We start from the raw sequence: 27,990 nt of genomic DNA on the forward strand, positions 1-27,990 counted from the left end.
GTCCTTCAGCTCTGGGTGAGGGGGAGAGGGAAGAAGGAAAGCAACAGAAGCAGGGACGAAGGGGGGACAGAGGAGAGGCTCACATTTCCGTGGAGGGATTCGACCTGCAATCAGCTATGTGGAGCATCACTCTCCTGTGGGGCAGCATCCTTCTCCTGCCTAGCACGGCCGGAACACCTGCAATGCTGTAAGAACCTCAGCTGCTTCGCATACGCGCTCTGGTCTGTGGGGAATCCTGGGGGGGTGGCGGTGTGACAGAAACAGGACAGAAGTCATAAGACCAGGAGTGTTTTTCCAGAGAGGCATAATTTCTCATATTCCCAAGATTTCACTTGGTTCTCATGTGCCTTCCCCCCAACACTCCCCCTACTACTTGGTTCTCCCTTTAGTGCCTTTGATGTAGACCATATATTTCTGAAAGGACTCAGGCAGAGCAACTCTGCCACCTTTCTGCATGTGTTTAATTCTGACCTGCCAACATCTCACGTCTCCTACTGTGCTCCAGAATATATTTCCTTTTGGGCTATGCTTTTCCCCCTAGAGCCATAGGTCACCATTTAAATCTTTAGCAGACAAAGCTGGGTGCCTTTACAATCCGGGCAACTGTGAGCCCAAGGTATCTAATAGGGATGCTTTTTGTAAAGCAATGTGTTCATTCTGGCTTAGCTGGCCATCTGCTCCCTCAGACTTTCTAAGAAACCTCTGGCAAGGACAATTCCCAGCACTGCTTATCTTCATATACTTTATCAGGAATGCAACTCCTGTTCCAGCAGGCACTGCTGTGATATACTGGCTTGTGAACTTGCTCTTGCCTTTTGAAGGCCTTTGCTTTTGCAGCCATGGCATAAGTGCAAACAGAAACAGGGCTGTGCTCGAACAGTAGATGTTACAGTGGGAAATATGTCACTGGGTCATAGCTGGGTTCCCTCCTGCAGTGTGTGGTGTGGTATGCACAAGTCTAGTTTTAAAAATCTTTTCCAGCGGGAGTACAGCCTCTTCTTCTAGAACATGTTCCACAGGCTGACATAGCTCCCACTCAAACGATGCTTTACTGCTACCTGTTTCCCACAGTTACCTTCAGCATGAAGCTTTGCTTTATGGAAATACTGCTTGCCTCAATAGGCTGTCTGCTGTACTGCCTATATGCCAATGTGTTTTGTAGATTCATGAGAAAGTAATCCAGCCTGGCTCTTGGGATCCTTGAACGACAGCCTCAGAGATGCTGTCTCGTACTTTTATAGCTCAGAAGGCAAGGGCAAGGGATGAACTGGCAAAGGCAGTGTAAGCAAATGTTCCAGAGGAAAGGGTCATTAGGAGCAAGGGAGGTATGGGAGGTTTAAGCAGTGAGTCTTTACTGTTCGTCCCATCCTTTAGCCCAGTGGCAGTGGGGAGGTGAGTCAGCTTAAGTAGGAAAATCAAAATGCTGTTGGCATCTTATCAGATCCCCTACTGTTAGCAGCAGACAAGCTGCTCAAGGCAGCTTGACAGCACTCAAGTGTGAAAGCACTCAAGGCTTCTGGCCAGCAGGACTTTGACTCCCGCTTGCCAGGGTGCTGAGCTCCAGCCAAGAACTGCCAGCAGGTCATGGCCCTGCCTCCTGCTGTTCTGATCTTTCCAGGCCCTGCCCTGCTGCTGCTGCAAAACATGCCGCTGGCTGAACCTGTCCAGAAGCAGTAAGCAGGAGAAGTCAGTGTTAAGAGTTTTCAAACATGCTTGAATGTTGGCTTTTCTTTGGTCCTAGTTGCTGCACTGCTGTATAAGATCAAAAAACCCCAATATGAACAGCCGCTTGGTGTTATCCATGGGCACAGCTGTGAGAGTAGCCACAGAGGTGTGAGATCTAGCATAAGAGAACAAGGAGGACAGGAGTGTCAGGAGCTGCAGAGAAGGTGCTCATGAGACTGTATCTGGGACACGAAGTCAGGACACTGGGTCTCATATGCTTGGCATTGGTTCTGAGACCAAGAGTAGCTGATAGGGCAAAAAGCAGATAACGAACCAAGCAAACTGATGGTGATACATACTGTGGTTCAGTGAAAAGGCTGAAGTCTCAGGAAACCTGCAGTGTAGCCAAGCTCTGCTGCTGATCCCTTGGGTGACATGGGGAGGCCTCTTCACCTTATTTTGACTTTCAGTTTTGGAAGCAGTGACTTTATCTTTTTACATATGCATGCAGCATGTAGTGCAGACTCAGTGTTAATGGCTGCAGTACCAATAGATGAGAAGAACGGTGTGATCTTGCCCCACTGGCATCGTGGCAGTGGAATGAAGAGACCAGAAGTCTTATTAGGAAGTACCCAAATCCTATGGTCAAAACCTGTCCTCTTAGAAAATCAGTTTCACATGACCTTTTTTTTTTTCTTTTTTAATAGAAATTATGCTGTGGCAATACCATCTCAGCTCTATTACCCCTTCTCAGAGACAGTGTGCCTCCAAATCAGCAGAAAGGAAGCAGTCCCGATCCATGTGACAGTAACCTTGCAAAGCAGAGCTGGGAATGAGACTCTGATCACGCAGTCCATCTCTCAGCTCACCTTCTTTCATTGCACAAGCTTCCAGGTGAGGAATATGTTTTCCAGGGTAGGATGGGTAGCACATGAGTTCTGCTCTTGCTGGGCAGGAAGGCAAAGAATTGTGTCTTCCCGTGGGGACATCTTAATTGGGCACTGAATCTTCTGCTTCAGCCTGTATAGGTCTGCCAGTGTCCTTCCTGCTGTGTAGCCCCACTGATATTTTACTCTTCTAGAAAATATTCTGAAAAGTACTGTGAGGTCTTTCAGGGCAAGAAGAACTGGAGCAATACAAAAGCAGTATCATAATCATTATTCCAGAATAATGAATGGGATCCATTAATGGGATCCACCCTGAGTGATGGTTACAACTATGCCTGCAGGTCCCTCCTCCTGTTGGAAACCCCGATGAAGTGGCTTTTATTGGGATCACAGTCCTGGAAGCCAACTCAGAGTATCAGAAGAAACAGAAAGTCCTAATCAAGCACACAGACAAGAAGACTTTTATCCAGACAGACAAACCTGTGTACAAACCTGGACAGATTGGTATGGACAGAGCACCATGTCTTGCGAGAGAGAGAGAGTGGTCCTCAGGCCACAAAATATGGGGTAGCCTCTAGAACTTGGAGTGGGGCCTGCTTTGCAAGGGAGATGGGTTACAGGCTTCGTCTCCCTTCTAGGCTGTTCCTGCTTTTAGGGATTTGGGGATACCTCTCTCCTACATCAGCATGGCTTGTGTTTTCCCCAGTACTAGCCATACTCAGACAGCATGCCAGCGTGAACAGGGCTTGTGTGTTTTGGCTGATGCGTGACAAAAGGTTCAGGCGCACTGGTGTTATATTCATGACTGCTCCAGTCAAAGCCACAGTAGTCTGTCAGTGCCCTAAATCCCTCTCTCTCCCACAGACTGCCTCAGACGAGGATCATGGTCCCGCAGGCCCCATCAACTGCCCTAGCATAGCTCAGATCATCACAGGGTACAGGTGTTGGCCTCATGCCTCTCCACCCTTTCCACTGGCATGACCTTCACTGCAGGCAAGACTGAGTGCCCCACCGCAGGTCCAATGTCCAGAAAAATGATGTTTCTCACCAGCACAGCCAGCCTTCCCAGAAACCCCACACTGCCTCTCCTACCACTTTTTTTCTAGCAGGCTGCCAGCTCGCAGCAGGGCTTTGAGCATAGGCCCAGGAGTGGATGGCTTTAGCTGCTGCCCACACCCTTTCACTGGAGTACATGGGCACGTCTTTCCTAGCCATCCATTCTTATTATTATTAACAGACTTGATTTCATTTCAGCCAGTCCTGTTTTTCTTTTGCTCTATAGTCAAGTTGCGAATTGTAACCTTGGATCAGAACTTTATTGCCAGCAATGAAACGGTAAGTCAAGAGGAGAGAAACCTTAGTAAGTCTGAAAATGCTATGGGCTGCCTCCATGACTTCTGGATCAGTGCTTGGCCCAGCTAGGTGATCCATCTGTGGACAACTAGTCTCAGTGTTGCTTTTGGTGCTTACAAACAGCATTGGGCACCACCTGCAACGCAGGAGCTGCTCATGACGTTGGGTCACGGGCAGTCCCTGGGAATTGGCATGGATGGTTGGGGAACAAAAAATGCCAGGGAGGTGGATGGTGACTTACCTGAAAGCGTCCCACCAGTAACTGTTATTTCCTCCCCACAGCACCGCCTCGTGGAACTGAAGGTAAAGCACCTACTTTATTGAAAGTGGTGATCTCTTCTCACCTTGGGGAAGACACAGGTTTGGAGATGACGGTGGGGAAATATGGATGCAGAAAGCCAGTTACCTCAGAATGAATGGGAACGGTCCTCGACTTCTTGCCCTTCCTTCTTTTAGTATGCGCACAAGTTTCGCAGTGCAGAGACATTATACCAATCACACAGGGGTCCCTGCAGTAAGTGATGGGTGCCACTGAAAACCAGTCCAGCAAGCTTTTCTAGAGTGGTCACAGGACTTTTAGTCCCCCTAGCCTGTGAACTGAAGATTTGTGAAAATCCTGAAGTTTCTTTAAGGAGACTTTTATATTTAACATACAGAAAATAAAAGTTTCACCAGTTAGTGTTGTGGCTCCACAGCTAGAAAAACTTCCTAAAGCATCTTTCAGGACATTGTTCTTAAAATCTGTTAGTTTAGTTTCAATATTACAGGTAAAATATGGACTGCAATCACCTGAGCTGAGGAAAGATACCTGAAAGTGGTGGGGAGTTTGTAATAATCCATGCAGAAAGGTCACAGTTCCAACTAGCAATTTGTAGTAGCTAATGCACCTTTGCATACCATACCCACCAAGCAATCAATACATAAACACATGGTTTCTGAGACACCTATGCAATGCTTTATGCTAGTTTATACAAACGTAGCACTCTGATCCAGCTTCACCCTTTCAAACAACGGTTCCCACTTGTTCCAGATGTTTATAAAGCACCCATCAACTCATCGCTAAATCCTTCCTGGCTGGGCAGTGTGACCGTAGCCAGAGTTCTGCATCTTGCCCTCCCAAGAACCAGCAGTGGGAGAACACTGTCCATCATGGACTGACCATGACACTCAACAAAGCCTCCAAATGCCCTTGCATCCCAGGTCTTTACATCCTCCTTTCTATACTGGGCCTCATGGTCCCCTGCATGAAGTCCTGGACCCATTTTCCCAGACTTCCCTGGGGATTCAAGACATCAGACTCCCCAGTAATCACTCCCAAGTAGCTCATGCCTTAGGCAGCATGTGCTGTCAGGATTGACCCTCTCCACAGTGACCTGGGGGCTATGCCAGCTCAGATCACGACAGAGGTCTCTAAGAGGGACCACCTCTATCTCTTAGTGAGACAGGCAGGCAGTAAACCACAGTTTTGCAGCAGCCAGTGAGATGGCGGTGCCACCAGAGAGCAATAATATGATAGATTGACTTTGTCAATGAGACAGGGAGAAAAGCCCTACCCTCTTCGAGCTTGGACTCACCTGAGCACTGTAGCTGTGTCATAGACCTGGGCTCTCAGGACAAGAGGATATGTGCTCAGACCATGCTGTGGTAGCTTGGACACCCTGCAAAAGAGTCTCTTTTTGCACTGGGAAATAATTACTCTCTACTACCGCCTATGCAGGACCCCAAAGGGAACCGAATTGCACAGTGGCTGAATGTTACACCTGTGGGAGGCATTGTGGATCTGTCCTTCCCTCTGGCTGCAGAAGCACCAGTTGGAGAGTACACCATCAAAATGCCTGACCGCACACATACCTTCAGGGTAGAGGAGTATGGTAAGAGTCTCAGGGAGCTGACGGCGGCAGAGAAAGATGTATTGCCTCCAGCCCCCCTCTCTCACACAGAGTTGAATGGGCCATGCAGCTGTGAACGGCTGTGCTAGTTGTGCCTGAGATGTCCAACTGCCTGCCAGTAGGTGTAATCACTGACTTTCACTCAGGCCCACTGGCTTCCTCCTCCCCCATGTCCTGAGGATGGACTGAGGCACTGTCCCACAGCTGTGCTCTGGGGAGGAGACTAAGGCTGTCTACTCCCACCACACTCTCCTGGCTGGGCTGCTAGTGCATTGCTACCAGGCCCTGTGCTGGGAAGGTATTCCTGTCAGGGAATGAAAGGAGAGATTTCTTTTCTGTGAACAGCCATTTGGGGAGGATTGGAATAAATGCGCTCTCTCTATTCTCACTGAATTATATTCCTCTTGCTTTCACACAGTGCTGCCCAAGTTCAGTGTCTCCATCCAGATGCCTCAGGTGGTCACCATCTTGGAGGACAACTTCCATCTCCGCATCTGTGGCATGTGAGCTGACTTATCATGGCAGAAGGTGCATTCTTACTGGTTTGGAAACTGCATAGCTATCAATAACGGGGCTCAAAATGGCCTCTGCCAACCCTACCCCTATCCCAAAGTCTGGTACCCTGGCATCCTTTGCTAAGGAGTTCTCCTGGACTCTCACCTTTCTCCGTATTCTGTCTCCCTACTTCTTTCTCTGTGAGTTTGAAAGTGTGGCAGTGGACTCCCTCAGTGGGGCATGTGCCCTACAATACAGTAGCTCTGCTGCATTGATTAGTGCTAGTGTGGAAGGAATAATGACTCGCCTCGTGGCCAGCACAATGTCCCCTAGCACTGCCTGGTGGGACTAGAGTTGACTTGGAGAGAACTCACCCACCACTGCCTTCTGTCTCAATCTGATGAAGTCATTTTAACTTCTTGGCCTCTGCTGAGCTCATGAACCATGAAGATACTGCAGGCTGCTGGGTTGTATAGCTGCAAACCACAGGCTAAAGATGGTATTATTCACCCTTGAGCTGGTGCTTCTGTATGTGAGTGTAAGTCAGTCCTCTCTGCTATGTTTGCCAGGTACACATATGGGAAACCAGTCCAAGGTAGTGTGAAGGCTGTGGTGTGCCGTAAACATATCCGCTATAATCGGAAGTCTTCCAAAGCCAAGCGCAGTATTTGTAAGGATTACACTGGCGAGGTGAGCACATGGGACATCCACTCCTCTTGCAAAAGAGAGAAACAGGGGCAAAGAGAGGGAAGAATACTAAAGGAAGGAGTGGGACAGACATCAGTTATTGAAGCAGAATGCTCGGGGATGAATGACTGATATGTCCTTAATGCCCCAGCGTAGCAATCTTAGCCCCTCTCAGTGATTTCTCTGACTGAACTTATATGCACTCAGAGGAAGAAGCATTTGTAGGCAAGCTAACTATTGCAGATTTGCCTACAAAACAGGTATTGCAACAGGGCAATAAAAAATACAAACACTGTCCACATCGATTCACTTCCACTGGATGCTTTTTAGCACCACCTTTTAATCTGGTGTAAACAAACACCTATGTGCTGTTTCCCAGAAACAGCTGTTTTGGAGACACAGAAATTACCTCTTACATCTAAGCAAGCAATTGCAGTTCAGCACAGACTTTACTCATTCATCTCTAGGGTTGAATGAATGTATCTATATTTGTTTACATATTTTAAAGTAACCCAGCAAATATCTTAAAGATAAATCCTGCCCTAGCAGAAGAAATCATGTTGTCAGGGAGAAATGACAACTCATGTTTGGTACTGGCACATGAGTGAGTGTGTAAAGATGAGACACATGTGAAACAGCATCTCCTATTAGTGACTGCTCCACAGAAAAGTACGTTTCATGCCAGTATGGGAGTTGCTCCTTTAACTCAAGTGTCTTAGTCATGTACTTTTAGACTTCTGGGTCTTGGGTTTGATCTGCACTGCAGAAGGGATTAGTGCATTCACGATTGGTTAACAGATACAACTTCACATCCCCAGACAAACGAGGACGGCTGCTTTGCCACTGAGGTGAATATTAAGATCTACCACCAGAAGCGTGGTGACAATTATGATTTCAACCTGGAAGCTGTGGCTTTTCTGAAAGAAAGTGGAACAGGTAGCAAAAAATGATTCCACACTTCGTGGAAAATCTTTTACTTTACACTCATACAACATGCTTGTCTTTGGGTTTTCATCTGTAAGACTCCTTATGGATCCTTGTGTCTTCCCACCAAATCACTGGAGCTTTCTGCACTGGCTCCCATGGGGTCAAGTGTTCAGAAGGTTGTGTCTTCCCTGGGAGCACCATGGCAGCATGGATGTTCTCATGTATCATACTACCCACATCTGAGTCACAAAGGACATGTGAGTTCTCCCAGTTGCAGGACTGGGTTTACCAGTATGCTTGCTCCTCCACAAGCTGTTACGGCCAGTCCAGCTCTGACAGTCACCTTGGTTTGGCAGAGATGGGCAAGAGCTGCTTTTTCTTGTCTTCTAGTCACAGTAGAAATGTGTACAGAGGTGGGCCAGGCCAGGTTCTTTTATTCTTAAACCATACTTTAGGAAAGTCCATTGGAATGAGGAGATACTCAGAGCAACCAGAGTCACCAAGGCCTTGACTGAGTACTGTTAATAGCTCCTCGTCAGATTTACCTCCACATCCCAGATAGGGAGATGAGGCTACTTGTCCAGAGCTACTGTTCAATATCCCATCCTGTAAGGTTTCCTCTCTTACAAAATTTTACAAACCCTTCCTTACAAGAAAATGTTTTGCAGCCCCTTGCTGAAAGCAGTGACACGCATTCACTTAGCAAACAACTGCAGTGATTTCAGGTGGGCACCACATGACAGGACAGCAGACTGTAAACTAACGTGGTGAAGGCAACGAAAAATGTTGCCTTCTAGTGACTCTGCTGTGAGAATGGGAGGAGAACGGAGGTGGACAATTATGAGTAGGACCATCTTTAACAAAGTCAGAAAGAGCATTTGAGAACTGTCTGGCAGAGACCTCCTGGTAGACTGCTGTCATTCTAGCAGGTCCGAATGTAGAGGGCACTATTGCCAAGTGTTTGTGTTAAATGACAAAACTACATGATTGTTTTGGAGAAACTACAATCCCCTATGAGTGACAGTCCATCCCTTACCTCAGTCCATCCAATCTTGCTGCCTTTGCTCAGACGCATGATACTCACCTGTATGCACCTCCTTTCTTTCCTAGGGGTGGAGTTCAACACCACTGAAAACTGCAAGGTCACTTTTGATATCACAACTCTCCAGTTCTGGGGGACAAGCTACTACTATCAACAAGGAGCTCCCTACTATGGAAATGTAAGTGAACAGGGCAGAAACATGGAAAGCCCCGTAGCTGGGCCTAAGGGGATGGCGGGCACAGAAGTATTGAGGGGTCCCCTTGCTCTGAGCTGCCCAAAGCTGCTAGCACAGTCCTCTGTCCCAGTCACTCCTTTGACATCTCTACAAAGAGGTAATCCAAAGGTGTGACCACAGGATAGGCACATGGCTTTGCCAGATGAGATGGCTGCTGCATAAATAGGGAGGGGTTAGAGGAGTTAGAGTTCACACTGAGAGTCCCTTTGCAGAGAGGGGAACTGGGGCTTCTACTGGGAGGTAGATTTTCAATCCTGAGGCTTCCAATTCTCTGACTGTTCTCTGCATCGTTACAGCTGGAACTCAAAAGTGCCAATGGGACATACCTGAAGAACAAGGAGGTGATTCTTACAGTGTCCTATGGTAGCAAGAAGCAGACCAAGACCTACTTCACGGATGCCACTGGGATGGCCTCTTTCACCTTAGAGACGTCAGCATGGGACAACAGCAGTAAAGTTCTACTACAGGTTAAGCCAAATAATTACATTGGATTTGGCTAGCACTAATGTACCCCTCAGACCTATAGTCTATGTCATTGTCTCGGTATAGCCAGGGAGATGGAGGCATGGAGCAGTGAAATGACAGATCTAGGGCAAGAGGAATAGCCCATAGCAGAGCCAGCATTCTGGCCCCTGGTGCCACACACAGTCCCTGAGCAGTCAGGAGACATGATGAGAGATGGGGCAGTGGACAGAGGTCCCACAAAGCTGTGACTGAGGTCTACCTACATAGCATCTCTGTCTGAGGTGGAAAGGGCTTTGTGGGGCTGGGCAGGGACAGAGAGCAAAGGAAGAACTCCCACATGGTACGGAATAGGAAGATAGGAAAGGAGCTAGGGAAGAAGCATCTGAAAATACATATAGAGAAGAAAATGTCAGTGACCAGTTTGCATTATGTTTCCTCATAGCATAAAAGTTAGGAGAAACCTGGGATATAAGAGGCAGAAAACTTACAAAAGAAGGAAGGCTAGTAAGGAACCAGTTGCTGCAAGCCAATCTGGAGCAGAGCAGGTAACCAGGATGTAAGGAGCTAAATAGGGATGCCACCGACAGGGAGTTGACAGAGAAAAGTTTGCATCTGCTTTCCCATGAACAAGGAAGGCTCCCTTGTCTGGTTGTAGGGGTAGCTTTCTAATACCTGTCCTATCTAAACTTCAAGGTCAAAACACTTTGAGGCAAGCCCTGTCTCTTTATCAGAGTGCATACAGTACCTTAGATGATGGATCTTGACCTTGCTGGAAGTCCACAAGATGTTAATATCATAGTCTCAATGCGGATAGGTCATAGGTCAAAGATGAGCAAGGCTATTGATCTTCAGTTGTCCCCTGCCACCTCTACCCTATGGATCAGGGAAAGTGCTAAAAGAAATACAGTGTGCGAGTGGAATAACACTGAACAGTGAAATACATTATCAGGGCAGATCCATGCTGACACTTTCTCCACACGTACCAGACAGAAGCAAAGGGTGATCCAGGCACTAATAAGCCACTCTACACAGTCTAACGATCTGGCTTGCTCCTGGGGTAGCAGCAGCATTGCAGAAGTTCAGGCTCTAGCGCAAGCCATAGTATTATACAGCTCCCTGCCTCCTGTTTGGGTGCTAGTTATCCCAGAGCATGGTGGAGTGGGCAATGCCAAGTTCCACAGAAAGGGGCTGACTGAGCTTGGCTTAGGTGGAAATAGACACCCTGGAAGAGTTCAGAGCCCACTGTCCAGTCAGTCTTGGTTTTTGGCGTGGGGAGAGCTGTAAGAAATCTTCAGACACCAAGCCACCTTTTCTGTGCCACAGGCAAAGACCCGGCCGGAGGACTTAAGCGGTCAAAATGTGAGGGTGTCTTATGGCACTGCATCCCTCACACTGAGGGCCTTCTACTCTTCCAGCCGCAGTTCTGTGAGGATCCAGCCAGTGCAGGCAACGCTGCCCTGCAGGGATGTGCAGCAGGTCACTGTGCACTATCGCATCCTAGCCACGGAGCTGGGGGACGGGGCTGCCAGAGCAGACTTCTACCACCTGGTGAGTGCAAGGCAGCACCGCCAACGAGGTCAGCTTTGTTGACAGGTCTGTGTCAGCACGGGGCCCTTTGCTGGCCCAGCGACAGGGAGCAGAGGCACTATCAACCCTTCGCTCTGTTCATTACCCTTTAGGTTTTGGCCAGAGGATCCCTTGTACACCATGGACAAACAACAGTACTTCTTGATCCACCATTAGGTAAGAGCATCTAAATACCAGGAACAGATTAAGGACCCAACAGGAAAGCCCTTCCAGCCTAAATGGGGAAGGAGACAAAAGAGATCTGAAACCAACAGGAAACAACAGAGCTGGCACAAAAAAATCAAGAGGAAATGGCAAATATGCCGTTCTTCTGTCTTTTAATTTCCGTAATAATTTTTTCCAATCAAATGATGAAATTGTCAGAGTTTATCTGCCAAGCAGGAATTATCAGAGACCTCCAAGAAAACTCACAGAATCTTTTTGCTGGACTCAGGTGGAAAGTCATTTGTCTTCCAAGTGCACACTGTTGCCAAGATCCCTCATGATGTAAGGTCACTGCTGCAAAATGGCCCTAACCTACATCCTGGTCTAGCTGTGGCCTCCCCAGAAGCAAGGCATAATAGTTTTTATCCAAGTAACTGTACAGAAGTATTATAGAGGACGAGCATGTTGTTGCTGTAATCCTTGGAGACAGACTTCCTTGCCTTTTCCTATACTTTTTCTATTTCTCCTTCTTTCTTCAGGTCAGTATAGTGGGGCTTTCAACGTCACTCTGCCCATTGACCTCATTTCACCCATGGCTACCCTCTTTGTTTACACTGCCTTCCCTGAGGGACAAGTGGCAGCTGACACCTTCAGTCTGAAAGTCTCTAAGTGCTTCAGGAACCATGTAAGTAGTGCACAAAACATGAGGGGGCAGGTAGGCTGGAGGGTGGCTAATTAACTGCAAATTGGCAAGAGATGTCCAGCAGAATCCAGTAGCCACAGTCTCCCCTTTCCTTCCTCTGTCAATGCCTTCAGTCCCTCTTTCTTCTGCTGTTTCAGGTGAGGCTTGGCTTCTCAGACACAGTAGCTCTCCCAGGATCGGCTGTCCATCTCCATTTGCAGGCTGCACCAGGCTCCCTATGTAGCATCCGCGCTGTAGACCAGAGCGTCCTTCTCCTGAGGCCAGAGGCTGAGTTATCCAGGGATACTGTGAGTCACTTTTCTCAGTGATAGTGAATAGTGCTGAGCCTTGCTAATATTGGAGAGATGCCTTCTGAGTATCTGGTTGCAGGCACTGGTTAATAAGGCACAGTGGATATACCAACAAGTACTTGAATGGGGACAGGACATAGCTTAATGAGAAAAAATGAAGGCCAACATCAAACACCAGTCAAAATTTCCAGTCTCTACGGAGGGATCTAATAAAATAACCCTCTGTCATCCCCAAGTACAGCCCAAAGTCACATCCTTGTTAAACTTAGAGTGCTTTGCCACAGTGGCAACCAGATGGCAACAGACTGCCATCTCCTGAACCAATTCATAACAGTGCTCTAAAAAGAAGAGTTATGTTGAAAAAAGATGCTCAATGTGTGATAGTCTCCATGTCCTTGTTCCAGCTCACATGAACCAGACAGTCCTTCCATTCACAGACTGGACTGTAAGTGGTGCCTTGGCAGTGGAAGGGACCCATTTCTCCTCTAGACCTGGGATGCACTGGGTCTAAGGACCCTTGAATTGCCTCTTGACACTCTCTAGGTGGACCCAGGATGTGCCTTCAGTCAGACAAGAAGCTATCTAGTGACTCTTACAGGAAAGGTGTCCTCACTGTATGCATTGAGCTCACAGGTACTATCTATGAGCTAGAAGTGGCCACAGCTATGCAGCCATACCCCAGAGGGGTTTGTGTTCATCTCTGGTGCTCTGCATCTAAACGTTGTGGAGGCTCTCCATGAAGCTCAAAAATCTTTGGGGCTGGGCTTTTGTGGCAGGCAGGATCCGAGCTCTGCCTCTGTGGTTACAGAAAATCTCTGGGTAGAGATGAAAAACTTCCCACCTCTCACACTGACCTGTACTGTTTTCATTCTCTGTCTACAGGTGTACAGTATGTTCAGCTATTCTCAGGAGCACCCCAGCACCCTCACAGACCCTTACAGTGACTACTGTACTATCCACAAGAGCCCAGGAATCATCGGTTCCCCTCAGACCACCCTTCCACCAGGAACAATGTCACCATTCATGTACAACAGACACTCTTATGCAGTGTCCCAACCAGATGTTTATGAACTTCTGAAGGTAAATCTAATTTCCAGAAAACCTGAAATATCAGAGCTGAGCCCTTTTGTATCCCAGGTCAGCACTGGGTAGCTTCAACAGATTGTCTTTCCTGTAAATGCTGGCAAATTCAGGTTCTGAATTTGCCAAGCTTCTGAACTAAGGGATCTCTGACACGTCATGCTTCCAGCTTGATAAATTCCCATCGATCAGGCAGATCCCTAGAACCCAGCTCCCCATTTATCCCAAGCTCGAGACCCTCAGACTTTCTAGGGGTTAGGAGAAGAGGGGAGTGTCAGCCTGAGTCAGAGAAAATTGGAGGTTGGAAAAGAAAAGCACCTGAGAGAAAAGGGCGACTGGGGAAAGGAGGGAAAGAATAGTAGAAAGGAATAGCAGGTGAAAGATGAGAACAAGTCTGTGTGAGGGTGGGCAGCGAACTGTGGTGCCAAAATAATGACTTCGTGTGTGGGCATGCACATGCGAGCGGTCATCCCCTCAATCCTGACTGGAGAGAGCCTCCTTTGGCATGAGGGGCCAGGACCAGGCTTTGGGAACAGGGTGGTTCTGCATTCTCTCCCTGCATTCTCATTCGCAGGCCAGGCTGAGGTGCAACAACACAGGGTGGCTGATATGCTGGGAGGCGTGGGCAGAGACAGACCCTCAGACACACCACCCCCTCCACTGAAATCTACTTTCTTTTCTTCCCGTTCTTTCCTCCAGAATTCAGGTCTAACATTTTTAACCAGCCTTAAAATCAAGTCTCCAATTGAGTGCCGCACCCAGACCACTTTCTACTACGACTACATGTGTACATCTCGATTTTTCCTGTTTCTTTGGAAATCACGGGTAACATACAGGCTGCACAAGGGCAGCTGAACATGCAGTGTGCTGAGGAACTGGGGATGGCTTCCAGAGATGAGTGGGAGGTTGCGCAGGAGATGTGCACCACAGGAAGAGGGGAAGGGTCTTGAGGTGGGTGTGTGTCCAGTGCACTGGAGGGGCAGCTGCATAGGAAGAACCTGCTTGGAGATTCTGCTGGCAGGCAGGAAGATAATATGGTCAAGGGGGAAAATGAGGCAGCTGTCTCAGGAAGGAACATCTGTTTGTAAGACTAGGAAAGGTCTTGCTGGAAACCAGAGAATGAGCAAAGATTGTCACTGGGCAGTATCTAGGCCTTTCTGCAGGGGCTGAGAGCAAAAGTGTGAGCAGGTAGAGTTCCTCATGGGGGAGCACACACGTACTGGAATCCACATGGTCTCCTGGGTTGTCTCGTGGAAGACAATAGTGAAGTAGGTTGAGGGCATCTTGGAGAGGACAAGGGGGATCGGAGTGGGAGTGGGAGGGATGGATAGCCGAGCTTTTCCCAGCTGAACTCTATCCTGATTTCACAGTTGCTCTGCCTTTGAATGAATGCTTGTATTCCCAATAGCTTATGGCGAGCTGGCAGACTTGGACAACTTGGACCCAGAAACAGATGCTGCTGTTGAACGTGCTGAGTCAGAGCACGTTGAGCTGGGTAGCGAGGCAGGGCCAGTACGTACCTGGTTTCCAGAGACATTCATCTGGACTCTGGTTCCCATCAAGTGAGTAATTATGGGCTGTGGCCCCACATGGATCCAGACCTCCTACCAGCCACAGCAGAGAGGGAATGGGCAGGAGCAGAGCCAGGGCATTAGTGCCTTCTGTGCCCACAAAGAAAAGGGAGGTGTGCAGAAGTGGATAAGGACAATGGAGGTTTGGTTCAGTTCCTGGCTCTGCTTGAGATTTTCCAAATGATCCTGGGGAACTTAAAATCACAGACTCCTATAGGACGGAAGAGGCCTCCAAAGGTCTGTAGCTCAATATCCTGTGCAAGGCAGGTCCAGTTAGATCAGGTTGTAGTCAAGTTCTCTGTATCTCCAAGGATGGAGATTCCACAAACTATCTGAGCACCTGTTCCAGTGTTTGACCATCCTCATGGTATTTTTTTTTCCTTATCTCAAGTCAGAATTTCCCATGTTCCAACTTGTGTCTGTTACCTTTCATCCTATCAATATGCACCTCAGAAGAGACTGGTTCCATTGCCTCTACGTCTTCCCAATAGGTAGCTTTAGAAAGCTGAAAGATCTTCCCCTAGCCTTTTCCTCTTAAGTTTGAAAACCCCAGTTCTTTCAGCCATTCCTTGTACATCAAATGTCCCAGCCCTCTGACCATCGTGGTAGTCCTCCACTGGATGCATTCAAGTATGTCAGTATCTTTCTTGTACTGGAAGGCAAAAATGGGACACAGTACTCCAGATGCAGTCCCACAATGGAGGAATACAGGGGAAAAATAACTTTTCTCAACCCAGTGGCTGCAGTCTTCTTAATACTGTCCAGAAGTAGATGGCCTTCATTGCTGTAAGGGCACATGAGATGTCTCGTGCTCACCAGGACCCCCACCTCTTTTTCTGCAAAGTTGCTTACTAGCCAGTCACTGCCTAGCCTGTACTGTTGCATGGTATTATTCCATGCCAGATACAGAATTTACCCATTTTCAAGCCCATTTTTCCTGCTTGTCAAGGTTCCTCTTAATAGCAACCTTTCCCTCCAGCATATCAGGAACCCCTCCCCAACAAGGTATGGTCTGCTAATACATAGCAAGATTAGTCTGCTAATCTTGCTGAGGATGTCCTCTCTGCTATTATCCAGGTCATTGATAAAGCCATTAAGCAGTATTGGCCCAAGTATCAGTCCCTGAGGGATGCCAGGGGTAAACAGCCACCAGTTGAACTTTGTGTCACCAATAACCATCCTTTGTCCCCAGTGGTCCAGCGAATTTTCTGCTCACCTTATCATCCACTTGTCCAGTCCACACTAATGTGGCTACAAGGATACTATGGGAGACTGTGTCAAAGGCCTTGCTAAAGTCAAGTTATGCAGCATCCACTGTTCTCCCCTTACTCACACGTCTCAGCTTTCTTAATTCTCCCATGTGCCAATGTTGTCCATCTGTAAAATAGGATCTCTATCTCTCCATCTCATTTGGCTGGATTATGCCCATTTCAGGGCAGGGACCATCTTCTGTTTTATGTATGCAGATCTGTAAGTGACACTTATAATGATGACTGCCGAGCTGCGGTTGGGAGTTTGGGTGGTAGTGTGGTGGAATTGTCACACGTTACTCCCTGGCACAGGCTGGGTGTATAACATGGACTCCTGGGAGCCCCATGTGCCCACACAAAACAAGAATTTGAGGTGCAACACTGTCCAGAAGCAAATTTTGGTTTGCATTTGCCTCTCAGTTCTTCCTCGCCCACCTATTCGCTATCCTTCCCATACCTCTGTCCTACTTCCTAGGAATCCCCACACCTTCACATGCACTTCCAGTTCATAGTCCTCCTGGATTTGTCTTCCCAAGAGAAATGTTTACAGGGAGGGGGACAACCCCTTCCACTCTGGTTTCTCCTCAGTGATTCAGGGGCTGCTGAGCTAGCTGTCACAGTACCTGACAGTATCACAGACTGGAGAGCCATGACCTTCTGCACCTCAGAGAGCCATGGGCTGGGAATCTCAGAGACCACCAGCCTGCGGAGCTTCAAGCCCTTCTTCGTGGAACCCACTTTGCCCTACTCTGTCTTCCGGGGAGAGTCATTTCCCCTGAAAGTCAAAGTCTTCAGCTACCTGAAGCAGTGCATGGCGGTGAGTGGCTCCCTCTAGGATGGTTTTTGGGCAGGGGGATGTGTGGTAACAGTACTTCACTGACAGAGACCCAGACAAGGGGCTGCCTCCTCAGGCATTGGGCATTGGGCATTGGGCAAAAGACACCAAGGAAGCTCTTCACAAACCTCCATGCAGAGACATCTTATCCCTCCCCATAAGCTCAACCCTACAGGACTGTGATGTTCATGGGCTGTTGGTGTCTCACAGATATTGCAACAGGACCATCATCATACTCACCCTGGGCTTGTGGGCTTGACTGACATTTGGATCAAGAAACTGAAAGGAAAAACACAGTACCAGCTCTGTAACCCGAACTCCCTTTTGTTTCACCTCTAGCTCCAGCTTAGCCTAATGGACACCAGGGATTTTGAATTTGTGCATGCAAATGTCAGGTTCACTATTTGTCTGTGTCCTGATTCAGCAAAAACATTTTTCTGGGATGTGAAGGCTACAAAATTAGGTAAGGGGACAAGGGAGGGGCAGGAGTGGGAGGCACTGGCAGAGCTGCTTGAGGAAACCAGAGCTGGGCCGGAAGGGAGAGTGGCCTATTATGCAAAGCATGAGTGAGCAGCCTTAGGCTGAGCAAACTGAAATGTAGGCATGGATGTCCTAACTGGCCTCTTGATGTTTTGTTCTTTAGGGAAGGTGAATTTCACTGTCACTGCTGAGGTGATGGAGCAGGAAGATGTTTGCACTGAGAGTGCAGCTGTTGTGCCAGAGTCTGGAGGGAAGGACACAGTGGTTAAACAGCTGTTGGTGAAGGTCAGAGTATGCTTCAGGGTCCTGGCAAGGTCGGAACAGGGTCAGGCTCAAAACAGCCCGGTGGGTGGCTCTGGGAAGGGAGAGTCAGCCAGGCAGATGGGCACGTTTTTCAGGGAGGCTGGTCAAGGAGTGAGTCTAAGGGTAGGCTGGGCCGGGGCATGAGATGAGCACCTCCACTCGATGGGACAGAGACGTCAGAACTGCTTGCTAGCAGGGCAATGGAGGCAAAGGCCATGTAGCAGCTTAGAAACCTGCTTCCCAGTGAAACTTCACTGTCGGCACGCATATCCCTGTTCTCTGTGTGAGGCCCTTTGCATGGCCCATGAGGATGGAAAAGGTGCTTGCAGAAAGGCGGGGTGCTGCGCAGCTGCTATCTCATTTTACTGCGCTCCCTTCTGAGCTGACCAGCCTTTTCCCCACCAGGCAGAGGGGCTGCTGGAGGAAAAGACCCACACCTCACTCCTGTGCCCTAAAGGTAGGTGCAGGTACCCCAGAGACAGGGACTGTCTTACCACTGGGTCTGTACATGCGCACAGAGCAAGGAGACCAAACAGAAGCAGTGTGGTGTGCAAACAACTCTAGGACTATCTGGAGGTGCATGGGGAGGGGAAAGTCAGGGATTTGGGGGCTTCTATGGGGAGGCAAAGCCATTCAGCTCTACCCAGTACTACAAGCTCCTGGCAGAACCAAGCCATTGCCTAACCACATCACAGTCACTCATCAGTGGGTGGCCTGATCTCTGTGTCATCCTCTCTTTTGAATGCTGATTTCACCAACTGATGAGGTGATCCCATCCTTGTTTACACCATCTCCTGGGGATGCCTGTGGGTCTGCCATCTCCCTCCTGCCTGTTGTTGTTCTGATGCTTTTGCCATTTGCAGAAACTTCAGCTTCAGAGACACTCACTTTCACTATGCCAGAGAACACGGTCCTTGGGTCGGAGAGAGCCCACATCTCTTTCTTAGGTGAGATTTAGGGAGGTCTTGGAAAGTAAAATTTTTCCCTGCATGAGTCTTTTCTTCTGGTGGCACCATGTCTGCTTTAGCAGAGTAACAAGAGGGAATGTGTACAGTGAGGTGTGATACTGGGCCCTTATGTCTTCCAGAGAAGCATCCCATCTCTCTTATACAAGTGACGCTGGGCCAGATGGAGGTATAATTTCACCCAGCCAAGGGAAAGACAAAGTACCATATCACTGTTCCTACAGGGGTCTATAGACATTGAAGTCACCCTAGTGTGAGCAGAGGGGAACCGAGACCAGTCTTAGCAGGTGACCCGGAGAATCGGTGAGACCAGAAATTTTTTACAAGAATATGTAAAGCTCCCAAAGCTGTGGTTCTGTCCTCCAGGTGACATTTTGGGGACAGCACTGGACAACATAGATGAGCTCCTCCAGATGTCCAGTGGCTGTGGTGAGCAGAACATGGTTCATTTTGCCCCCAATGTCTTTATCACACGATACCTTGAAGAAACAGGACAACTGACTCCAGAAATCAAACAGAAGGCAATTGGCTATCTGGAAAGCGGTAAGTGGATTTCTGCTCATGTTGGGTTATTAAGCTGGTGATGTCCACTACAGTAGGTTGTGCGGTGGGGATCTCAGCAGAGGCCTGGTGCTGAACAGAATTTGTGCAGCATCACTTGCCTGACACCATGGGGATTACAGCAATGTAAATCAGGCTGCTGTGCCTCAGCTGAACAAGGGGTACACGGCACCCCTCTGAAAGCCCTTTGCTGAATTCCTCAGAGGCAATGCTCTCTATAATGATCAGCAGGATTGGCGGGGCAGGTTGTCACCTTGAGCACACGACAGGCAGAGAGCGTCTTCACTACCCCCAGCCTCTTCTCACAGGATATCAGCGGCAGCTCCTGTACAAGCACACAGACGGCTCATACAGTGCCTTTGGGGAAGGAAGTGAACCAGGGAACACATGGTAAGCAGAGATATCCAGACACAGTTGAGGAACAACAGCTTGACCTGGTCAGGCTCAAGCAGGCTTGGATTTTGGTCTGGGGAAACTGAGGGAGTCAGGAGGTATGGAGTTTTGAACTGAAACTGCTCCTGAGACTTTTTGGAAGAGAACCATGCCAATGAACTGACTTGAGGTACCCCTGTGTGATTGTTTGTGCTTGGGCACCCCAACTGAGGCTGATTCTGAAAACTTGGCTGCAAAGACACCTTCTTTCCAGGTTTTCCAGAGTGCTTTGTGCCCAAACAGGATTGGGAAAGGGGCTGAGTGAGCTCACTAAATATCAGCCCTCCTGGCTTTAAATCACACAAGTGCATCCTGTTGGAACTGAGAGAGCTCTGGGGGAAGCACCGAACTGTCAGTGAATTTTTTCTCTCTTGCTGCAAATGGATCCGAGCTCGAGCTTCAAGAGCATCTAACTCATGTGCATTGCTTCCAATTCTCTATCTGCACGGAGGCTCTGGCCTGCTGGTATTTCTTCAGGGATGAGATAGTGGAAGACACAGAGACTCCTGTCTCCTACTGAAGATGGGCATCAGAGACTAGTTCAATTCCATTTTCTTCTTCCTTCCTTGGCTCTAGGCTTACTGCCCTTGTCCTCAAGACCTTCAGCCAAGCCCAGGACTTCATCCACATAGATGAGCAGAATATAAAGGATGCTGCCAGTGCCCTGATTAAAAGTCAGACTCCATCTGGCTGCTTCAAGAGTGTGGGGAAGCTCTTCAACAATGGTCTGATGGTATGACATGTCCTGGCTGTTCATTAGGTACATCAGAGCTCCTTCACTTTCTGGCCCAATTTGGGTGCCAAGAACAAATGACGCCTACTGCAGGAGGGAGGCTCTGATGTGCCCAAGGTCACATTTGGGTGACATTCAGGGTTGTGCTTAGTCATGGTGGCACTTTTTCAAGTTATGAATGATGGAAGTTTGCATTTGATTATACGCACATGGGAACTGAACTGGTGCCCTGTCCTAGTCCCACCTCAAAAGCTAACACATGCCTCAAAAGGAAAAAAAAAAGGTTTTCAAGCTATGTGTTAGTCCCTTGGTAAACTTCTTTAGCTTCCTTTCCCATTATTGAGCTGCCGTTTCTTCCTTCAGTCTGAGTTCCCCCCCTATACAGAGAGAGTCAGAGATGGCGTGAATGGAGATTGATGGCAGCCACTCATGTGAGATTCATCTTGCCAGGCATGTGCCCTGTACACTCAGAAACACAGCGCTTGTGCATGCACAGACACACACAGAGCACCACCAAAGTAGAGCCAGCAGCAGTTCAGTGGACAGCACCTCAGATAGATAATTAATCTTCTAAGTAAAGAGAATGGTACCTTTTACTTCCCCCTGTAAAAGATATCTTTTCTTTTGCTTCTCCATACCCTTGCCACTGTCCTGGCCCTCAAGTGAGGTGCTACCTTGCAGCGGGGTTGTGGGAACATCACATTCCCCTGGCACTGAAATCTGCTACTGAAAATCTTTTGTAGGGGAGGGAAAAGGGGAATGTGTTCAGCAGAGGGAGGGAATCAGCTACCCAGAAGAGCTTGGGGCACCGTGGCTGAGAAGTGCTCTGGTAAGCAGAACCTGCAAGAATAGATACCGGCCCTGGCACTTCCTTAGCAGAAGGAATAGGACCAGCACTATTGCCTGCATTGGCTTTTGCTCGGGGAGCAGAAGGCACTGGAAAACTTTTCCGTCTCCCTTCTCACAGCAGCCCTCCTCTTCTCTGTTTTGTGGTGGCTGCAGGGTGCAGTGGAGGAAGGACTGGGGCTGAGCTCTGCAATCATCACAGCTCTCATACACTCCGGGATGCCACGCTCTGTGAGTATCAGCAGCAGGGACAGGCTGTGTGTGTGCAGCCCCTTGACAGGCAGTGCACTGGTGCTCTGCCTTTGTGCACACAGGGGGACGTTACCAGTTTTCTCCCTGCATGTCCTGTCCCTGTTTCCACCCTCCTCTGCACACGTCAAGGCTGCATTCCCTCCCCATACACCCTGCCAGCAACCGGTGTGCTTTCAATTGTATCCTAGGACCCAGTTGTGTGGAAAGGTCTGAAATGTATAAAGGACCTGGTCAATGCTGATACTGGCAGTTCCAACCTCTACGGCCTGGCACTAGCTGCAAACGCCTTTGCAGTAGCAGGTGATAAGGCTCTCAGGCAGAAAATCCTCAAAAGGTTGGACGAGGCCGCCATAATATCAGGTACCAAAGACTGTGGGGCAGGAGAGAGGGCCATTGGCAGAATTGTGTGGAGATCCCAGGGCTGAACGGCCAAGGGAATGGAAGGCACGAGTGGGAGACACTGGCAGACCTCTGTGGGGAGCCCAAGGCTTGGATAGCCTGTGTTTGCCAAGCTGTCACAGGCTATATCGATACTGTGAGACAGACTTTCTCTATGGATGATCGCACAGTCCTGGTTTCCCAGTCACCCAAACCAGGGGAGCTTCACAGATGTTGTAGAGCTCCTTCCCAGCCAGCAGGCCTAGGTTTTTACTGGGAAAAGCAGGGTGTGGGGGACAAATAGGGATATATGCACCCATATCTTGTCCCAATGTACATGTTCTCTCAGTACCTAGGCACAGGGGCTAAGTAGGATGTCAAGGTCATTAGATACAGCTACACACTCCATAAGTGTTCCCACTCCACCTCTAGATGACCAAATATTCTGGAGTCAACAGTCCAAACAGGAAGAAGATTCTGTATTTTGGTATCGGGCTCCATCTGTTGATGTGGAACTGACATCTAGTATCCTCATGGCTCACCTTTCAAAGTCAAGTTTGTCTTCAGATGAAATCAGAAAGGCATCCCAGATTGTGTCTTGGCTCACCAATCAGCAAAACCCTTATGGAGGCTTTGCTTCAACCCAGGTAATCCCTTTGAGCCATCATCAGCAGAGAACCTGCCGTCAGCTATGGTTTGTGAGAGCAATGAGTTCTAGCACAGCCCATAGTAAAAAAGTAAAAAAAAAAAAAAGAAAAAAAGATTTATGGATTTACAGCTCCTGGGAGTTGGGAAAAAGTGAATATTTGTATTCCTCTGAGCTAATCCCATGCTAAAAGTCCAAAGGGAAAGCTCAACCCTTATTGTGCTGTAGCTGCAGTATGAGGGAGGGAAAGGCTAAGGACTGGGCATGCACAGGAAGCAGGGATCCTATTTTGCCCAGTGTGTGTCTCTTTCCTCAGGACACAGTGGTTGCCCTGGAAGCCCTAGCCCTGTATGCAACCAAGACCTTCAGCAAGGATGGCCCTGATCTTCAGGCTTCTCTCTCCTCTGAGGGTTTCCACCAAAACATCCGAGTAGACAACACCAATCGCCTCCTGCTGCAGACCGTAGAGCTGCCAGCTATTCCCCGAGATTATACTGTGCGTGTGCAGGGCCACGGGTGCCTCTTCCTGCAGGTAAGCCCAGCCAGGGAGAAAAGGTCTGTCTGAGGAAAAGCCTTGAAACCCAGGGGACCTCTTACCTTGCTACTTAGCCAACACTGAAAACAGACTGCTGCAGTGACTTGCAAGAATCTGGGCTTCAAGGCTGGTAGGAGTAGCTGGGATCCAACAGGAAGGGAATAGCAATTCCCCAAATGAAATCTGGATCATCTCCACCCAGTCAGAGCTGCACCTCTCCTCCAAGAAGTCCAGTGGACACCACCAGGAGCAGTGCACTAGCAGAACCTCTGCTTCCGCCACATAGTTTTCTCTTAGACCAGTGCAAAACAGCAAACACCAGCCAAACACTAGACAAGGATACTCTCCAGCAAAAAAAACTGCTATTCTCTGCCAACTAGCTTCTTTCTGTCCTGGCAGGCCATTCTGCGGTACCACATCCCTCCACTGAGGAGCGACGTCACCTTTGCTGTATCTGTGCAGACAGAGTGCACTGCACCCAACGCCACCCAGTTCCCTGTCACCGTTCATGCTCGGTAGGAGACACTCAGTTGCCCCTTGCCTCCCCCTGTGCTAAGAGGCTTCTGGCACCACACCAGTCTCTTGATGGCTAGGATTCCCCTTCACTCATGAGGTCCAAGTGCTAAGATGTCCCCCCTAACTATGCTCTCCTCAGCTGGGTGAAAGGAACAAGGCCCCAGAGGGATGGCTCAGGCTGTAGTCCTATCTCGTTATCATGCCAATCACCATAAGTTCTCCCAAGGTCTGTGGGTCTCACCCCCTTCTAGGATTAGGTCTCAAAACACTAGTGATGTGAAGGTCCTGTGGGACTGACTGCTGACACTTATTCCTAAGTCTTCCCTCCTCTGCTCCTGGTTGACTGTCACACCACGCTCCTCTGCTGTACCCATGCCTCTGCTGTACCCATGCCTGACTTGGGACAGAACTGCCAGGAGAGCAGGTGGAGGATGTGATATTCCCTGTCATGCCTAGAGAAGGTAACTCCAGAAGCCTTCCAAGGAATTTATTCTCCTTGGCTCAGCACAATTAAAAGAGAGATCAGGGGAACCACAAAGATTTATTTCAGTACAGGAACAGGTATGCTTACAGGAGAAACACTGGAAGGAAAGGCAGATTCCTCCACCTGAGTACCAAAGCTGGGATGGAGTGTCTGGAGATCATGGCTCAGAAAGTAACATTAGTGCTGTCCCCTGGGTTCCTGCTGCAGCTACACAGGGAACCGTGTGTCCACCAACATGGTCCTGATCCAAGTGGAGCTGCTGTCTGGATACAGCCCTGTGGCAGGTTCACTGGAAGAGGTGAGACCGCGAGTTTGTGTCCAGCTGGGATGGGAACAGTGATGGATGTCCGTCATTCAAGATTGTATGCAGAACTGTGATCATTCCTGTGGGCAGAGAAATACAGTTCTTTCCTTCCCAAGAAATCTTCATACCCAAAGTCTCTTCCAGGCCACACCTTGTCTTCCCCTACCCCAAGGGCTTCCTTGGCCACGTGAACATTTTGCCCATGTTCTCACAAGGACAAACATCCCTGAATATTTGTGCTTTCTGTTAGAGTCTTTCTGACATTTCTTCCCCTATTTTCAGCTAAAGAAAATGCCTTTAGTGAAGAAAGTTGAAAGCGAAGCTGACCGAGTCATTCTCTACCTGGAGGAAGTGAGTGGAATTTAGGCTAACATCATCATTAAAAGGACTATGGACTGACAGATAGCTTTGAGCTTACCCTTGTATCTTAGTTCCGTTAGTATTTTAAGTATCCAGAGCTGCTGTTCCTGCATATCAGCCACATTTGCTGACCTGGAGAAGTGTGTTGTGTCAGCCTGCAGTAGTTCAGCTGTACAGCCTGTATACAGGGCCACTTAACTTGAGTGAAATGAGGCTAACTCTGATGTTAAGCCTACATCTGTTGGCACTGTTCAGAGACTGTTGAAAGTCCATATACAGTGTCTGATCAGGATTGGGTAGTAGTAGTAGGATCCATCTAGTAAATTCAAGCAAGCCTGAATTCTTAGAAAGCCCTTAAGCAGCCTGAATGTAGTAGGGAGCATCCAAGATTGCTCATGGAGTTCGCCAAGATCACTCAAAATTAAACCAGATGGTTGTGTGAGCAGCAGTGCTCACTCCACATCCTCATTAATCAACAGATTAACAACCACTCCAGCCTTTCTCTAGCTACATGCATACCTGAACAGCACCAGAAACAAGACCTGGCATGAATTTAAAAACTTCAGAATTTCCAAGGAGAAGTTCTACATTTCTGTGATTCTTCATCCCCAGTTGTCAATAAGCTGAGCTAAGCTAGCCTCATAGTAAGCAGGTTATTGCTGTGTGGATGCATTAGACTTGCAGAGATGCTGCTTTCGTTACCTCTACAGCACAGAGCAGAAAGGCAGCACAGAGAAAGATTTCAGCTCAGGCTTCCAGGTAGCACAAGGTGGAACCCAGTCAACAGCAGGTCATGTAACTACTACCATCCAGCAGATGTTCATCCACACCTTGCATTTGTCTGCTTCATTAAGCAGATGGGGGTTCTGTGAGACTGGAGAATAAGAGCTGATGTAATGGGACTGTGTAGTAGCCACTGGGGCAAGATGCATGAAGGAGCTCAGAGCAGAGCTGGATGGGAATGTGGGATTGGTTGGGAACACTAGTGCTACATTTTGATACCTAATGCACATTGACTCTGTGGGTTTGGTGTCTCATGAGCTGAGTTAAATTTGGTGACGAAAAATAGGAGATGGCCACAGAATGTGAAGTAAAAGATGTTTCTGAGATGGACTGGAAAGCAGAACAGATCTGTCACAGTGGTGAGGTCTCCACGGAGCCTCAGTGAGAGCAGGTGGAAGGGATTGTCTTACAGGACTTTTGTTCTGGCTGTAATCCTTGCATCTCTTGGTCTTAGCTGACTAGACAGCCTCACACCTACACTTTGCTGGTGCAGCAGGACATGCAAGTGAAGGATCGTAAGCCAGCTAATATCAAGGTCTACGATTACTACATGCCAGGTGAGCTCAGATGCTGTACTGCAGAAACCACCCAAATGTACCACTGGAAAGAAATTTTCTGAAGTTGTCAAGTCTAAGACAATACCGTCCCTGACATGTTCATCTAACTGCTCTCTAGTGATGGACTTACCCTCCTGGGTTTGAAAATGGTAGACCCTTCTTTCTTTGGTCCCAGAATTTCCAAGCTTGAAGTTGGCATGTAGATCCTCTTAGGGTCTAACTCTCCCAACAAGAGGGGAGCAACGAGCTCAGAGCAATGCTTTTGTACACTCATTTTGTGGGAGGCAGCAAAGGCAGAGGGACCATAGGGGATGGCTTAGAAGAGTGAAGGCCCTCTTAGAAGAATGACACTTAAAACAACTTGTCCTCTGTTCTCTGGGATCCCTAGTGGGAGGAAAAGCTAGAAATGTGTCAGGGATTGCTATTGCTTCAGAAAGTGGGGAATCCATTACTGTAATGGAGCTGTTTGGGACTTACAGCTTCAAAAGATCGCAAGCCCCATGACTTGGGTCAATCCGGACTAGCTGCACACAGAGTCTTTGACATATACCAGTGGTTTCATGTGTCACAGTGGAGGGGAGTCATGGCCTGTAAGCTGAGGGAATGCCTCTCCTAGAAACAGAGGCACAACGCTGGGTTGTTTTAGTGAGTTTTTGGCAAGTGTATCTCACCAGCACTTTTTTTCTCGTCTTCCAGAAGAAACTACAGTGATGAGCTACCGTGTCCCGTGCGAGTGAGGTGAGGGCCCAACACCTCTTTTGTCATCACAGGCATGGTCCTGAAGAGTATGGAGAGGGAAGGAGTTGCAAGAAACTTGCCAGACTGTGGGTTCAGGGTAGGAAATGATTAGCAATGCTAAGTAAGGGTGAGTTCCTGTATCCCAGTGGTTAAACTGAGGGAAAGGGAGAACTGAAGTGGAAGGTTTGAGGTGCCCAGCTCGTGACAGAGTTGGAGATACAAGGGCTGCTTGTCCTGAGTCCTACCACCAGTCCTGGCATTTTTGCATCAAATACACTTTCCTCAAGTCAACACAGTTCCTTTTCCTGGCACTTTCCCTGCAGTTCCACAGCCCTCCAGCCCTGTGCACGCAACACGCCACGTTTACCTTCACTGCAGGGCCTGACTCCTTTTCAGTGCCAAGCCTTTCACAGTCTCAGCCTGGCTTCTGATCCATGCTGGGGAACGGGCACCTGCCCGCCCTCTTTCCAGGCTGGGCAAAGGCAAAGCTTGAACTTGACCAGTGCCTGCTCCTGTTCTAAACTTTGCTTGCATCTGCATGCTTCCTTGCCCACAGCCCACAAGATGGAGAAAAACACCTGCTTCATGAATCACCTGTGGGAGGCACACAGCCCGGCCCTGGGATGCCTGCCACAAGCCCCACACTCTTAGTGGAGATTCTGCCATAGGCTTTGCATGGGTAGAGTCAGAGAGCCCTGTCCTTGATGGCTTGGCAGTCCTGTTTGGTCACAAGGTGCAAAAAAACCCGAGTTCCCAGTGGTTAGTTTTAATACTTCAGGAACACAGATTTTTTTGTCCTTTCTTGTCTTCACAGGAACAGGGACAGACCCATCCTCTGCAGTCTCTGTCCATCAGTCCTTTGTCACCCCTGCCAACAGCCACCACATGGAGATGAGAAGCAAAGAGAAAATACTTGAAATTTCCTGCTGAGCAGTTAGTTTCTGAAAGGCTCAGACTGTGCTTAGCATCTTATTAAAAGTCAGGAGACTAGAACTGTCTGATTGAGTGATTA

The 27,990-nt window shown here is 48.6% G+C and overlaps 1 protein-coding gene across 8 annotated transcripts; it reads left to right on the forward strand.

The window, feature by feature from the left end:
- Positions 1-27,971, forward strand: LOC143163844 (alpha-2-macroglobulin-like protein 1). Of its 8 annotated transcripts, none has more exons than XM_076345783.1 (36): positions 1-187; positions 2,373-2,559; positions 2,894-3,056; positions 3,835-3,887; positions 4,188-4,208; positions 5,623-5,776; positions 6,213-6,297; positions 6,859-6,979; positions 7,795-7,912; positions 9,014-9,123; positions 9,477-9,647; positions 10,969-11,193; positions 11,325-11,388; positions 11,916-12,061; positions 12,217-12,366; positions 13,252-13,449; positions 14,149-14,236; positions 14,858-15,011; positions 16,859-17,087; positions 17,445-17,568; positions 17,749-17,870; positions 18,294-18,345; positions 18,752-18,835; positions 19,220-19,396; positions 19,723-19,804; positions 20,423-20,579; positions 21,582-21,656; positions 21,866-22,037; positions 22,488-22,702; positions 23,018-23,233; positions 23,636-23,751; positions 24,444-24,534; positions 24,823-24,891; positions 26,138-26,240; positions 26,937-26,978; positions 27,793-27,971. In XM_076345783.1, the coding sequence occupies exons 1-35, from the start codon at positions 117-119 to the stop codon at positions 26,975-26,977; spliced, it is 4,404 nt and encodes a 1,467-aa protein (XP_076201898.1). In that variant the 5' UTR covers positions 1-116; the 3' UTR covers position 26,978; positions 27,793-27,971. The 8 variants fall into 8 exon arrangements, with proteins under 8 accessions (XP_076201898.1, XP_076201906.1, XP_076201916.1 ...); XM_076345791.1 differs by having other exon boundaries at positions 19,340-19,396; XM_076345801.1 differs by lacking the exon at positions 5,623-5,776 and having other exon boundaries at positions 6,213-6,322.
- Positions 27,972-27,990: the final 19 nt, after the last annotated feature.

This window comes from Aptenodytes patagonicus, chromosome 1 (assembly GCF_965638725.1).
Source record: "Aptenodytes patagonicus chromosome 1, bAptPat1.pri.cur, whole genome shotgun sequence".
Taxonomy (NCBI): Eukaryota; Metazoa; Chordata; class Aves; order Sphenisciformes; family Spheniscidae; genus Aptenodytes; species Aptenodytes patagonicus.